At 36.5% G+C, this 16,329-nt stretch overlaps 1 protein-coding gene across 5 annotated transcripts in view; it reads left to right on the plus strand.

Moving 5' to 3' along the window:
* The window catches only part of XPO1 (exportin 1), a 71,665-nt gene extending 55,576 nt beyond the window's left edge, over positions 1–16,089 (plus strand). For all 5 annotated transcript variants that reach the window (XM_087717481.1, XM_014069933.2, XM_014069931.2 and 2 more), the window contains 11 exons: positions 78–234; positions 385–548; positions 2,725–2,859; positions 3,884–4,067; positions 5,883–5,989; positions 6,926–7,120; positions 10,123–10,291; positions 10,447–10,581; positions 10,675–10,834; positions 10,923–11,019; positions 15,056–16,089. In XM_087717481.1, coding sequence (XP_087573607.1) covers positions 78–234; positions 385–548; positions 2,725–2,859; positions 3,884–4,067; positions 5,883–5,989; positions 6,926–7,120; positions 10,123–10,291; positions 10,447–10,581; positions 10,675–10,834; positions 10,923–11,019; positions 15,056–15,202 — 1,650 coding nt within the window. In that variant the 3' untranslated portion in view covers positions 15,203–16,089. The remainder of the gene's footprint in view (positions 1–77; positions 235–384; positions 549–2,724; positions 2,860–3,883; positions 4,068–5,882; positions 5,990–6,925; positions 7,121–10,122; positions 10,292–10,446; positions 10,582–10,674; positions 10,835–10,922; positions 11,020–15,055) is intronic.
* The last annotated feature ends 240 nt before the right edge of the window (positions 16,090–16,329 follow it).

A 16,329-nucleotide genomic window follows, 5' to 3' on the forward strand; every position in this document is an offset into this window, starting at 1 on the left:
TTTTTTTCTGCAATGGTGCTCTAAATTTTTTATCCTAAATAAAAATGGAACTTTTTACAAACCTTGTGTTTCTGTAGGATCTTCTTGGACTCTGTGAGCAAAAAAGAGGAAAAGATAATAAAGCCATTATTGCATCAAATATAATGTACATAGTAGGACAATATCCAAGATTTTTGAGAGCCCACTGGAAATTTCTGAAGACTGTTGTCAACAAGCTATTTGAATTTATGCATGGTAATGTATCTGGAATTTAATCTGCTTTGTGCAATAATAATGTTAAAACCAGTAACTTTTCTATTAAATATCATAATAGATGGGTACAATTGGGAAATAACTTCACAAAATATTCTTATATTGGCAACTATTTCTAATTTTTCTCTTTAGAAACTCATGATGGGGTCCAGGACATGGCTTGTGATACTTTTATAAAAATAGCGCAAAAATGTCGAAGGCACTTTGTTCAAGTTCAAGTTGGAGAAGTAATGCCATTCATTGATGAGATCCTGAACAATATTAACACAATTATTTGTGATCTTCAGCCACAGCAGGTATATATATCAAGTTATAATATTGCAAAAATATCCAAAATAAGGGAATGTGCAAACACATGGGCATCAATAAGGCAGAGTGTTTTTTTTAATCTAGAATATACTTTTTGGATCTACAGGTGAAACTCGAAAAATTAGAATATCATGCAAAAGTTCATTTATTTCAGTAATACAACTTAAAAAGTAAAACTAATATATGAGATAGAATCATCACATGCAAAGCCAAGCCATGATGTGTCATAATTGTGATGATTTTTTTTTTTTAGACATTTTATTAAGATTTATAGGCTGCCCTTTTCCCTGAGGGGACTCAGGGCGGCTTACAATCGTAGGGAAGGGGGTGCAATACAAAAACAAACAATATGTGAACAAAATAAAATGATAAGACACAACTTGCATTCAACAGTCAACACTCGGGCGGGTAAATTGAGAACCTATCCCCAGGCCTGATGGGATAGCCAGGTCTTAAGGGCTATGCGGAAGGTCTGGACGGTGGTGAGGGTGCGAATCTCGACGGGGAGGTTGTTCCACAGGGTCGGAGCTGCAACAGAAAAGGCTCTCCTCCGTGTAGTCGCCAGTCGGCATTGGCTGGCAGATGGGATTCGGAGGAGGCCCAGTCTGTGCGATCTAATCGGTCGGAGGGAGGTAATCGGCAGAAGGCGGTCTCTCAAGTACCCAGATCCACTACCGTGGAGTGCTTTGAAGGTGGTCATCAATACCCTGAAGCGCACCCGGAGATCAACAGATAGCCAGTGCAGCTCGCGGAGGATAGGTGTTATGTGGGCGAACCGCGGTGCGCCCACTATCACTCGCACGGCTGCATTCTGAACTAACTGCAGTCGCCGGATGCACTTCAAGGGCAACCCCATGTAGAGCACATTGCAGTATTCCAGCCTAGAGATCACAAGGGCTCGAGTGACTGTTGCGAGAGCCTCCCGGTTCAGGTAGGGCCGTAACTGACGGACCAGGCGAACCTGGGCAAATGTCCCCCTTCTCAATGGGTTCAGGTCAGGCGAGTTTGCTGGCCAATCAAGCACAGTAATCCCACGTCATTGAACCAAGTTTTGGTGCTTTTGGCAGTGTGGGCAGGTGCCAAGTCCTGCTGGAAAATGAAGTCAGCATCCCCATAAAGCTCGTCTGCGGAAGGAAGCATAAAGTGCTCCAAATTCTCCTGTTAGACAGCTACGTTGACCCTGGACTTAATGAAGCACAGTGGACCAACGCCAGCTGATGACATGGCTCCCCAAATCAACACAGACTGTGGAAACTACACACTAGACTTCAAGCATCTTGCAGTGTGTGCCTCCCAGTAAGACGCTTCTGACGTTTGTTGTTCAGGAGCAGCTTGACAAAAGGAATACGACATTGGAAGCCCATGTCCAGGATCCGTCTGTGTGTGGTGGCTTTTGATGCACTGACTCCAGCCTCAATCCACTCCTTGTGAAAGTCTCCAACACTTTTGAATGGCCTTTTCCTGACAATCCTCTCCAGGCTGCGGTCATCCCTGCTGCTTGTGCACCTTTTTCTTCCACACTTTTCCCTTCCACATAACTTTCTATTAATGTGCTTTGATACAGCACTTTGGGAACATCCAACATCTTTTGCAATTACCTTTTGAGGCTTTCCCTCCTTATGGAGGGTGTCAATGATGGTTTTCTGCATAACTGTCAGGTCAGCAGTCTTTCCCATGATTGTGATTCCTACTGAACTGGACTGAGAGACCATTTAAAGGGTCAGGAACCCTTTGCAGTTGTTATGGTTTGATTAGCTGATTAGAGTGGGACACTTTGAGCCTAGAATATTGCACCTTTTCACAATATTCTAATTTTCTGAGATTGTGGATTTGGGGTTTTCATGAGCTGTAAGACATAATCATCACAATTAGGACAAATCATGGCTTGAACTATCTTGCTTTGCATGTAATGAGTCTATCTCATTTATTAGTTTCACCTTTTAAGTTGCATTACTGAAATAAATGAACTTTTGCACAATATTCTAATTTTTTGAGTTTCACCTATATTCTTTACTGAACAGTAAATTGCATCCATAGATATCTAAAGATTTTAAAACAAAAAAGAAATGTAAGATTTGAAACTTACAGGTTAACTGTTTTATTGAAATTATTGAGTTCCAAACATATTCAATTACATATTTAGTATACTTTTTCTTCAATTAGGTGCATACGTTTTATGAAGCAGTTGGATATATGATTGGTGCTCAAACTGACCAGACAGTACAAGAGCATTTGATAGAGAAATATATGTTACTCCCTAATCAAGTATGGGACAGCATAATTCAACAAGCTACAAAAGTAAGAGTTCATAATATGTATATTCTTTGCAGGCATGATTATAATTTCAGAAAATGTTGGTTTCTTGTGAAGATTACCTTATTTTTCGGAGTATAAGATGCACCTTTTTCCCTCAAAAAAGAGGGTGAAAATCTGGGCGTGTCTTATACAATGAATACAGCATTTTTGGCCTCCTGAAACCCCGCCCCTTTGCAAAAATGGCTGTGCATATCCTTTAGGAGGCTTCCAGAGTGCTCCTGGGGGCTGGGAGGGCTAAAATGAGCGAAAAACGGACCATTTTTTGCTTATTTTGGGGGAGAGACAGGAGCACTCTACAAGCCTCCTAAATGCTATGCATGTTCTTTTTTCACAAAAAATGGGCCCATTTTTGTGAAAAACAGGATGTTTTAGGAGGTCTGCAGAGTGCAAAATTTGCCTCTTCAAAATCTTGGTGCGTCTTATAGTCCAAAAAATACAGTAAGTTGGGTGTGATTTGTTTTGCTTTCAAGAAAAAATTGGTGAGCAGCAAGTATTTTATCGGAATTGTTTTATTATTGTGTATTGTGCATAATCAAAACAGAAAACTATTCGTGCATTAAATAATTAATATTGGGTAGTCAATCTCTGTATTAGAATACATATGTTACAAGTATTTTTGTCTGTATACAAAATGAAATGGAACTGTTGAATTCAAGATTATTTACCCATTTGTCATATTTAAATTATTATTACAGTTATAAAATTATAAAAAGTACAAAAATAAAAAATACTAGGTGAAAAGCAATATTACACAATATTTCACCAGCCAGATGACACAACCAGGTCTTGGGGAATGTTTGGAAATTTAAAAGGGACAAAGCTAGCCTTACTCTGGAAAGAATAATAATTATAATGCAGGGACCACAGCAGAAAAGGCCCATGCTGCATAGGGCTTTAAAGGTCAAAAACTGCATCTTGAATTGTTCCTAGAAACATACTAACTTTTATATACTATTAGATGAAAGGCTGCTTTGCTTGCTAAATGCACAAATTTCTGTTTTAACAGAATGTTGATATTCTTAAAGACTCTGAAACAGTTAAGCAGTTGGGGAGTATCCTGAAAACTAATGTGAGGGCATGTAAAGCTGTTGGACATCCATTTGTAATTCAGCTTGGAAGAATTTACTTAGATATGCTGAATGTGTATAAGTGCCTAAGTGAAAACATTTCTGCAGCTATTCAAGCAAATGGTAAGAGTGACTGCTTTAATTACAACAATATTTTAGATCTTCTTACTTATTTAACATGTCAAAAAAATGAACTTGACTAATATAGAAGAGGAATGTAAAACAAATCACGGGATGATTCAGTAAAGATAATAAGAGCAAGTTTAAAACTGGGTTGTATTGTGGGTATCTGCTTAATTTGTGATAGGTGAATAAGCTTTATTGAAATGAATATGATCTCACCAGATGAATTGTTGCAGAACCTAAATAGCTTCATACATTGTAGTGTAAAGATAATTGCTAAATATAAAATCATATTTTGGTAACATAAGACACATCAGCATAATTTTTTGGTTGAAAATAGCACTTTAGCCTAACAATACCATGTTTTCCCCCCAAATAAGACAGGGTCTTATTTTCTTTTGCCCCATGAAATATGGCCTTGGGCTTATTATAGGGGAGGGCTTATTATTTTGGGGGGCAGGTGAGATGCAAAGTGCGCCTTTTACCTCTCCAGCTCCATCGCGTTCCTCACCATTGTGTTCAGGGAAGCCGCATGAGTTCAACTCGCAAAGTTTTTTTTACAAGGGGGTTCAATGGGCGAAAGGGCGAGGAACGCAACAGACCTGGAAAAGTAAGAGGTGCGCCTCGCTTCTTCCCCCACCTGCCACCCCTCGCTAAAGGGACGGCGGGGAAAGGAACCAGGCAGGATGCCTTTATCATTTGGGTGGGCAGTGTTTGTTTGCGCCAGAAGGAACAGGCTTGAGGGGGTGATCGCATTGCTGGCCTGTCGCTGTTTTTGCGGTGGGCTCTTTTTGCGTGGGAGGGAAGGGTGGGAGGTGGAAGCACTTTGCTTTGCCTGCCGCTGTTTTTGCGGTGAGTCCTCTTTTTGCCCCGCAAGCTGTACCAGTAGGCAGTACAGTGGTAATGGCGGGAACCAGTTGCGCATGCGCTTAAGTAGTTGGAGGCGGGCTTTTGGGGGGGGCTTATGGCGCATGCTCTGAAAAGCCTGATTGGGCTTATTAGCAGGGCATGTCTTCTTTTCGGGGAAACACGGTAAAACCCTGGCTTAAGTTTGAAGCACTAAGCTCATTTGAGCATAAAACAGGGGAAAGAATTTTTTTTTCTGTACTTAGCACCAGACCTGGGCCTCATTCCAAAAACCTATGAATGGACCCAAAATAAAATGAAATTGAATTTAAATCATTTAAATAATATTACCCTTCCTTCCCCTTGTGACAGTAAATAAATAAGTCTAGCAATCATTTTTAGTATTCTCCAAGAACCCAGCACAAAGCTTTTCAACTCATGTACTTAATCATAGCTAGGGGCAATGTATACAAATACTTCTAGTGATAAAGATGGAATAGAGTTACATGGCACATGAGAGAAGGATGTAATCCAGAATCATTTCCACAAAGTCAATTAAAGCTTATATTTTTACACCCAATCAAAATGTACATGTTATAATAATCTGCTGCAGATTTTCTGTAACTATAAAAATAGGAGCTTGTTTGTTCTGTAATCATACCTTAAGAGTTCATGGCCTGGATCACCTGTGTTCTGCCAACATAATCTATACACTTAGTGAAACCAAGGTATCATGGAGAATTTTGGTATTTTCTGTCTTTATAGAAACGTTACTATATATAGGAAGATTTTGTAACTCTTCTGATGCATCTTGAATCTGAATAGCATTTAATAATAATTATTTCGTTCTGGATTTTCTTTCATATTCCCTAATTCGTTGATTTTTGAAAAGCTGAGTTAAAATTTTCTAAATCACCTTGCTCCTCCAAGGCTATTCTTGATTTGTAATTGACCTTAAAACTCTTCCAGGTGAAATGGTAACAAAGCAACCTCTGATTAGAAGTATGAGAACAGTAAAAAGGGAAACTTTAAAACTCATTTCTGGTTGGGTGAGCAGATCTAATGATCCTCAGATGGTAAGTGCAAGACCTTAATAAACTACTAAAACAGAGGATTAATTTGCTAGACATATACAATCTTGACTTAACATTAAGCCTAGTAGGCGATTTACCTTGACCTTGGGAACCCCCTTCAAGTCTGAGACACTAGAGTTGCAGTAGTACCAGACACAAAAACCAGATGGTTAGTAGCCTAAACTTAAAAAAAAAAATACCAAGAGAATTATTTCTGAAAACATGTTTAAGTACAGTTAAAGCCAAACAAATAATTGAGATATGGTAGTATTCAGCACTTCACCAACTGTTATGGTCCTGGTATGGAAAACAAAAGGCTAGTCTCATCTGCATATCAACTATAAAAATATTTCCATGTTTATTCTGTTGGAACACATAACTCACTCAAAACATTCCAACAGAATGTTTCCAATTTTGCTGCTTTGTTTGGAGCTTAGAACACTTTTTTTCCCTTTGATTGCCTCACCATCTTTCCCTGCTGAGAACAAATATTACAACTGCCTTTATGATGTTTTACTGATAGCAGAGGGGATATCTTGATTTTAGACCATTGCATGGGAAGTTTATTTCCTTTTCCCAATTTTGTTTAAAAAATAAGACCCTCAGAAATAAAACCAATGGGGGTGAGAAATAGAAATTTGTCTGAAACAGTTCATTACTTAAATCATTTTAGTGTGTGTGTGTGTGTGTGTATGTATGTATGTATGTATGTATGTATGTATGTATGTGTGTGTGTGTGTGTGTATATATATATATATATATATATATATATATATATATATACACACACACACACACACACACACACACACACACACACACACATACATACATACACATTCATATATATTCTCAATTTTTGTATGATTTACACATTATGCAAACAGGTCAAACTTTAGGAAATATTGGGTTAATCCTCTGTTGATTTTTTTTCCCTAGGTAGCTGAAAACTTTGTTCCACCTTTGCTGGATGCAGTTCTTATTGATTACCAGAGGAATGTTCCAGCTGCCAGAGAGCCAGAAGTGCTTAGTACAATGGCTATCATAGTAAACAAATTGGGGGGGCACATTACTGCTGAAATACCTCAGATATTTGATGCTGTTTTTGAATGCACATTGAATATGATTAATAAGGTAATTCAGTGACTTATAAAAATGAAAAATAGCTTTTGGAAGACCACTTATAAACACTGGTTTGACTGATTTTTAGTAAAGGATGGTTTGTTTTTTTGTAGCAGAGCTGGAATTCTGTGTTGGTTTTATTTTTTTCCAAATTTATTGCTAGCTAGGCTCATTTCCCACTGCTTTTAATAGTTTGATGGTGCAACCAACTATAATAATCATCACTTTTTTTCTCTATTTCCCCTTCATCCTGTTAATTTCATGTGTAACTTTATTATTTTCTATGTCCTTTGCATCCTAACTTCATGTGTTTTTTCTACGTTAATAGAATATTACACTACATGTTTTATATTATGACTACTCTCCTTAAAGTATTTTTCTGGCTTCCTCTGCTCATGGATTGAGCACACACAGATTTCTTTAAACCCTACTTTGCAAGTGAAGAAGACTTTTTCTTCATATCTTTCTGCACTTATATTCTAACAAATTAGAATTTCTAAAGGTAATAATTCAGTTAATATGTTCTCAATCATTCAAGGACCCCTCAATTTCTGAAAACACTTACAATCACTTTCTATTCTTTGCACTAAGAACTGCTTCTCACAACCTTTGTTTCTTTTAAGTTCCTTCTCAAAATTCTAGGAGACATTTGGATCATCCCCCTCAATTAGAGGTGTAGAGTTTAATGACTCAAGATGACCTGATTAAACCAAACAGCTTTGGTTGTGGCTTCCAACAACTCCAAAATAGCTTGCTAAATTATAACATTACACATCACTAAAGACGAAAATGAACAAATACAGGTGAAACTCGAAAAATTAGAATATCGTGCAAAAGTTCGTTTATTTCAGTAATGCAACTTAAAAGGTGAAACTAATATATGAGATAGACTCATTACATGCAAAGCAAGATAGTTCAAGCTGTGATTTGCCATAATTGTGATGATTATGGCTTACAGCTCATGAAAACCCCAAATCCACAATTTTTGCATGTAATGAGTCTTATCTTATTTATTAGTTTTACCTTTTAAGTTGCACTACTGAAATAAATGAACTTTTGCACAATATTCTAATTTTTCGAGTTTCACCTATACATCATTAGAGAGTAGTGTTAAGTATTGAAAAATGAAATAAGGTATCATTTTTCAATTTACAATTCTAAATTTGCCATCAGCTATGAATCTCTGCCTCTGTGTCTTACTGTAATTAAGCCAACATAAATGAGTTTTTGTCATAAATAGGTCCATGTAAATTCTCTTTGGCAATAGTAATTGACTTAGGACTGGTTGCTTAACAATCATTTGAAATTAATACAAACTTGATTTGCACGTTGAACCACATGGTTTATTTAACGACCAGGGTGACTGACTCAACAGCTGTCATAAACAGTCTACAATTGAGTTCAATCATGTACCCCGAGTTATGACTGCAATGATTTATAACCAAAAATCCTGTTCTGGTTCTGGTTGAGGTTATAAGTCAAGGGCTACCCATATATTCTGCCATTATCTTTTTATGAGATTTTTAAAAATTCTTCAGTGTAATCTATAGCATAAGAGTACTTTATTCAAGTACAAGCCAGATCTGGCCTGATTTAGATTTAGATCTAGGATCAATACTTTTATTTACTGCAGGTAATTTTTCCCTTTTTCTTGACCAAACTTTCCGTGTTTGGTTGCCTCTTTGCCCTCTGCCTCCTGGGAATCCACACTATGTTCTATCACAGGTGTAAAGGGAAAGAGGTGCATTTTGTGCTCAGGTTACAATAGAATTTATTACAGGTAGTCAACTTAATATCCATAGTTGGAACCAGAACTTCTGTTGATAAGTGATGCAGTTGTTAATTGTGCCCAACTTTATTACCTTTTTGCTACAGTTGTTAAACAGATCATTGCAATTGTTAAATGAATCTAGCTTCCCCTATTTACTTTGCTTGTCAGAAGCCTCCTTGGAAGGTAGCAAATGGCAATTATGTGACCCCAAAATGCTGAAACACCCAGTTGCAAAGCACCCAAATTTTTGCCATGGGGACACTGACACTCATAAGAGCAAGGACTAGTTGTATGTCGTATTTTTCAGTGCCATTGTAACTGTGAACAGCTGATACATGAATGATTGTAATTTGAAAACTACCTGTATAAACTGAATAAGGGTTGCTAGATGGTCTAACTGGAATCTAAATTGGTAGGACTCACAGTTTTGCTATTTGAACCAATGTCTAATGCCAGTTACAATATTCTTAAAGGTGACTGTCTTGACCAAGTGGATTTTGTAGCTAAGACATCTTTCTTTATATCTTAAATATTTTTCAAATAAATCATGACCATAGACTTCACCCTGCCTTAATGTTGAAGTTAAAGAGAAAAGATAACTACTGCTATCATTTCCTGCCTTAATCTCTGCTTATAAGAGAAGAACTAGCATAATTGGAATGCAGAAGAGTAATGAATTTTACTTTGTACAGGATTTTAGAAACTGCAAAGACCTTTCAGGACTTGGGGATAGTTTTGAGAATAACTACTTCAGCAGCTTTCCAGTTCACTTACAAAAGCTATCTGAGGCACATCCCAATAGATACTTCAGGAATATTACTATTTATTAGAGGTTGTGTACTTTAGAAAGTCAGTGTGGGGTGACATTTTTTGAATTCTACAAATGCATATTGATTTTATATTCCCTGAATATTAGAGAATCATTTGTTTAGTGACTGAATTACGGCATTAAAAATGGTTTTATGACAGTTTTTCACGCAACCATTGCAGCATCCTCATGGTTATTTCATCAAAATTTAGATGCTAGGCAAGTGGCTCACAGTTCCATGGTCATGTGATCACCCTTTGTAACCTTTTGACAATCAAAGTCAATGGAGATGCCAGATTCACTTAACCAACTGTGTTACTAACTTATCAACTGCAATGATTCATTTAACAATTATGGCAAACAAGATTGTAAGATAAAAATTTACAAGTAAAGAAGTTTCTAGAATTGCATGTAAAAGTTTCTCTTTTTCCTTAGGACTTTGAAGAGTACCCTGAACACAGAACAAACTTTTTTTTATTACTACAAGCAGTAAACTCCCATTGCTTTCCAGCGTTCCTGGCTATTCCACCTGCACAGTTCAAGCTAGTATTGGATTCTATCATTTGGGCTTTCAAGCATACAATGAGAAATGTTGCAGATACAGGTGAATATGCTTTATCCTAATCTAAGTGATCATGATTTCAAAGCATGTAGCTATGCCACTTTTTTACAGTTTGTTATCTGTTCAAATATTGTCAAAATGTAATTATCAACAAACGTTAACATTTTAGAATGACTTTGCTTTGTGTTTTTTTCTAGGCCTTCAGATCCTTTATACACTTTTACAAAATGTTGCACAAGAAGAAGCTGCTGCCCAGAGCTTTTATCAAACTTATTTCTGTGACATTCTTCAGCACATTTTTTCTGTTGTAACAGACACATCTCATACTGCTGGTAAGAACTGAATCCTGAGGTGGGGAAAATCTGCTACAAGTAGAACCTACATCAGTTACAAATATTAACTCCTAATTTGTATATTCTAACCAGGTTTGACGATGCATGCATCAATTCTTGCATACATGTTCAACTTAGTAGAAGAAGGAAAAATAAGTACTCCTTTAAACCCTGGAAATCCAGTAAACAACCAAATGTTTATTCAGGAGTATGTTGCTAATCTTCTTAAATCTGCATTTCCTCATCTACAAGAGTAAGTGCTCGATTTCCAAACACAACAAAATTTATATGCAAGCACCCGTCATATAAACTAATTCCTTTGACTTTTTCTTTTGTGTTAGTGCACAGGTTAAACTGTTTGTAACAGGACTCTTCAGTTTAAATCAGGATATTCCTGCTTTCAAGGAACACCTTCGGGACTTCCTAGTACAAATAAAGGTATGTTTGATTTTATTAATGTGTATTGGATTGCATTTATATAGGAAGAGGAAAAAATATTCATGCCCAGTGAGCATAATTGCCTGGTCAGATGGTAGACTGAAATTTTTGAAGCACTGAACTTTCTTTATAAATTTTGCAAATATTGTATTAGTAAATATAGCCATATTCTATATTCCTGAGTTAGCTTGAGTTCTTAAATGGATCTTGTTTTCATCATCTGACTTTGTATTATTTAGATCAAGCAATAATGTTTCCACGTACATGATGTGCATGAAATATCTAAATATATTTGGTTCTGCAACTTTTAGGTAAAGTTGGGGTTTTCTAATGGTTAAGTAGCAGTTCAGGAAGTGGTGAACTCTGCTGAGGTGTGAAATGAGTGGCTAGAAGTCTTCAAAAGTTATTTAATGGACCGTATTTTTCGGAGTATGGGATGCACCTTCCCCCCCCTAAAAGAGGGTGAAAATTTGGGTGTGTCTTATACACTGAATGTAGCTACACCCACCCATCAACACCCACCCTTTTGCCTCTGCTCCCAGCCATTTGCCTCTTTGCAGCAAACGGGGGCTTCAATAAGCTATAACAATCCCTGCAGCCTCTAACAGCTGATGATCTGGAGAAATTGAAAATGAAACTTGCTGTTTGCTCCACATGGCAAATTGCTGGGAGGCAGATTTTTTTTTTCTTGTGCTAATGTTTGCTGCAAGGAGGTAAGTCAACAACTATAAATGCCTATAGAGTGTTCAAATTATTAGACATATTTTTTAAAGACTGCTTTATTATTGTTCTAGACAAAGTAACAAAATGAAGAAGCTTTTTAAAATAAATGCTTGATCTGAAGAGGCCCAGTGCCTCTTATTTTAAAAACTGCTATTCTTTTCAATAGCAGAGAATAACTATACTTCCAGAAAGCACATTTTAACAGCATCTGTACAAGTATAGTCTGAAATATAACACTACAAACAGTGTATATTGTCTGTACTGTTTGTTGCAAGGAGCCAAATTGCTGGGAGGCAGAGGCAGATATTTTTCCTTTGTTTTCCTCCCCAAGGTGCATCTTATACTTCAAAAATACAGTAGTTGAGGTATTCAAATAATTGAGAATATGTGTAGCTCAGGGTTAAACTGTTAGGTTTTGTTTTTTTATTTAATTTTTATTTTTAAACAAACACAGACAGAACAAAAAACATAAAACCATTTTCCATTACAAATTATAGAAAGTGTCAGTTGGTTACAAAATTTCTGTGCATCCCTTCCATAGTCATCACTTACAATTCATATCAAATCACATATTTTTAAATCAAATATATTTATATACATTACTATTGACTATAATTGATTTTACATCTTTTTATATGAAATATTCTAAATTTAAGTAAAACTATATAATGGCATTCCATTAGACCCTCCTAAAATCATCCAATAACATTAATCTTTATAACATGTTCTAAGTAAACAAAATTGGTAAATAATATAGAATCTTTAAAGTTTGTCAAATCTATACCTAATCCAGTTGTTTTGAGGTTTTGGTTTTGGTTTGTAAGGGCTCCATATTCTACCGTTCTGTCAGAAGATTTCCCTGTTTCTAACCCTGTGACTTAAGCTGGATTTTTAAAAGAATAAATGTATCAGTAACTATCCAGAGGGGCTGGATTAATATTTTATTTATTGGGCAGAATAATAATTACCCAATTAATAAAATCAGATGAAATGTTCTTTTCGTATCTTGCAAGATTAATTTGCAAGATTAAAAGCTTCTGCATCTTACAAAATTTTGTGTTTTAATATGAAAATATGTTACAGTATTAATGTTACTAAAGAACTGTCATCCTTTGAAAAAAACAATATGCAGGATGAATTACTAATGATAATATATAATTGTGTTATTGTAGCAGGCAAAGTCTTAATGCAGAGTTCCTCAACCTTTTCAGCTTTGTGGACTAGCCCGGGGTGGGTGGGATGGTTCCGTGTGTGTGGCGGGCGAGCACAGACCTTCCTTTGTGTGAAAATGGAGTGCGCGCGGACACAGCTACCCACTGCTCACGCAAATGGGAATGTTGTGCACTCAACCACTTCAGTGGCCTGGTTCTGAAAGGCTAAAGGACTGGGGGTTGGATACCCTTGTCTTAGTGTCTGTTTCTAGGCTATTGGATAATTCAAACAACTTACAGACTGTACTGTTTCCATAATAAGCCCTCAAATATTATGAAGATAGATCTCTTTCAAAATATTATTATGCATATCTAATGCAGTGGTGGGTTCTGGATCCCGTTGCAACCAGTACAGTTGCAACGGGGCCCAATGTCCTCCACATGAACACGCGCATGCATCCTACTTTCCAATGATTCCTCCGCGACACTTTGGCTGCTTAGCCGAATGTCGTGCAGGTGCTGTACATGCCGTGTGCTGAAGTGCCGAAGAGTTTAAAGACAGGTAAGGACGACGGGCGAGTAGGCCTTCCGGAGCACCGTACCAGAATGGTATTTAGTACACCGGACAGGCACCGGTACGCCCGTATCGGGGCGTACCGCCTACAACCCACCACTGATTTAATGATATGTTTTACACTACTTAACAGAGTTACCATCTAGCCAGTGTGTTCTCTGTTTTGGTCATTTCAAAATCTCCCACAAATTTGGAGTGCATCCAAAATTCTTTTAGCAGCAGTAAGTATACCCTAATACAGGTAGTCCTCGACTTACAATCATTTGTTTAATGACCAAAGTTACAATGACACTGAAAAAAGTGGTTTATGACCATATGATTAAAATTCACACACTTGTCAACTGGCGTATATTTATGACAGTTGCAGTGTCCCAAAGTCATGTGATCACCTTTTGCGACCTTCTGACAAGCAAAGTCATTGGGCAAGTCAGATTCACTTATTGACCATATTACTAACTTAACTGCAGTGATTCACTTAACAGTTGTGACACGAAAGGTCATAAAATGGGAGAAAACTAACTTAAAACATCTTGTTTAGCAACAGCTGGGTCATTCTCTTGTGTTTCCATTTTAAATGTCTTCTAATCCAGACATTTTTAATCCAATATGTCTGATTCTATTTCTGCATCAAGCAAGATTGTTTCACATCTGTCATTCCTTCATTGACATAGCCTATCTATAAAAGCAGACATCACTATTAATATTATTGATATTGTGGTTGCCAATTTATGGCCCCATTCTTTGAAGATCTCTTTTAATATTTAAAATTATAGCATTTTTAGTTATTTTGTAAATCCAATATTTAATCAATATTAATCCAATATTGGCCTTCAAAGTTCAAGCCATCCCAGCACTTCCACAATCATATGATCATAATCACTTAGCAACCAGCTCATATATAAAACTGTTGCAGGTCCCACAATCAGGTGATTGAGATTTGCAACCTTCTCTGCCAGCTTTCCACAAACAAAGATAATGGGAAAGGCAGCAGCAAAGGTCTCAGGTAGCTTAGGTAAGTCTCCCCCACCAAGTTTCTGCCAGTTTACCCACTGCCTTTGGTTGTTGGAAGCCAGCAGGAAATAGCAAGAAGCTGTTAATGATCCACAATCCTCACTGAAAAGCAATGGAGACTGCAGTGGTTGCAGTTGCTAAGTGGCGCAGTCATGTGACATCACTTTACAACCATGTATTTAGCAACAGAAGTTCTGATCCCAATTACAATTGTAACTCAAGAACTACCTATATAAACCCTTCAATTCAAAATCTTATTTAGCTTTTTAATAAATACTAAAAAAAATAAAAAGACTACTTCCAACTCTGATATGCTGTGATTCTATGGTAAAAAGGATCAATTCTGCCAGCTTTTGAAAATTTGGGATTAAAGGGAAAAGAATTTTAACATAAAGAGGAACCAATTTAAAAAAGATTTGCTTTAAAGATATAATCTAAAATAATATTGTGTTTAAATAAAATTTACTTCAGCGTGATTTGAAGATAAATGACTATATTTAGTGCCTTTTAAATTATTTTTAGAAATTATTTGCTGTATGACTGGGTTTATAATTTCTGAATTATTTCATTTCCATAGGAATTTGCAGGTGAAGACACATCTGACTTATTCCTGGAAGAAAGAGAGACAGCTCTTCGACAGGCTCAGGAGGAAAAACACAAACTTCAGATGTCTGTCCCTGGCATCCTTAATCCACATGAAATTCCTGAGGAAATGTGTGATTAAAAAATAACCAGTTTTTCTGTTTTCTTTCTGTACAGCTGCTTTGTTGTAGGAGAAAACAGGACTTGGATATTTGTTGACCAAAATGATGCCAATTTGTAAATTTAAGATGTCACCTAGTGGCCCTTTTTTCTTATGTGTTTTTGTATAAGAATTTTTCTGTGAAATATCCTTCCATTGTTTAAGCTTTTTGTTTTGGTCATCTTTATTTAGATTTGCATGAAGTTGAAAATTAAGGCATTTTAAAAATAAAACACTTCATGCCCATTTTGTGGCTAAGAGTAAAAAAGGCAAAACATATAACTTGTAAAGTCTATTGCAAAATTAAACATTTTTCCAGTTAAAACACTTTTTTTTCTTTTAATTAAGGATCATTTTCTAGTCTGTTCTGCAGTCTAGAAAAAGGGTAATAAAGAAATCCATCAAATTAATTGTTAGTAATAGGAAGATGAATGCTGCATCATCAGACATGAGCAGCTTTGGAGCTAAGTGATAAGGCTAGGCTACTGATATTTGCAAGTCATATGGCAAATTTGCAGCAAGATCATGTGCATATCATCCCATTGTAAAGCAACTTGGAAAAATATGGGAACACAGTACAGTTAGTTATTTTTACACAGTTCTTTTGTTTTTGTGTGTGTGCTGTCGCTTTGTCGACAACAGCTTTTTGTTTTCCTCAATGAGGAGTGTTGCTCATTTGTGAGCCTTCATTAACTCGAAGTGAAATGGTTAAAATATTTATCCTGTTAGAATAGGCTGCATCTTTTTAACAAGCTCATTAAAGAAGAACTCTGGCTTTTGAGATGACTTCTACTAATTTACATTGTTTACCATGCTGTAGTGCTTTAAGAACACTACTTAAAAAGCAAAATAAACTTGGTTTACATTTATTTTCCTTTTGTGGCTGTATTCTTTCATTAGAATGCTTTAATCATTGTGAAGTTTAGAGTAAGAGAAAATTTCAGTGTTGATCTGGAAAAATTGTAGAAGCTATCATCTTGACTGATGGGATCCATAGCATGGAATGGGACAACTGCAGAGACCCTGACCCTGACATCTGGATGTGGGATAAGAGGGGATAACTCAATGGTTTTGATTCCATCTGTTCATGGTATACTTGTGGGCCAGTT

The sequence above is a fragment of the Thamnophis sirtalis genome, unplaced genomic scaffold, assembly GCF_051295495.1.
Source record: "Thamnophis sirtalis isolate CommonGarterSnake01/CBP01778 unplaced genomic scaffold, rThaSir2_p1.2 scaffold_6, whole genome shotgun sequence".
NCBI classification, from domain to species: Eukaryota; Metazoa; Chordata; class Lepidosauria; order Squamata; family Natricidae; genus Thamnophis; species Thamnophis sirtalis.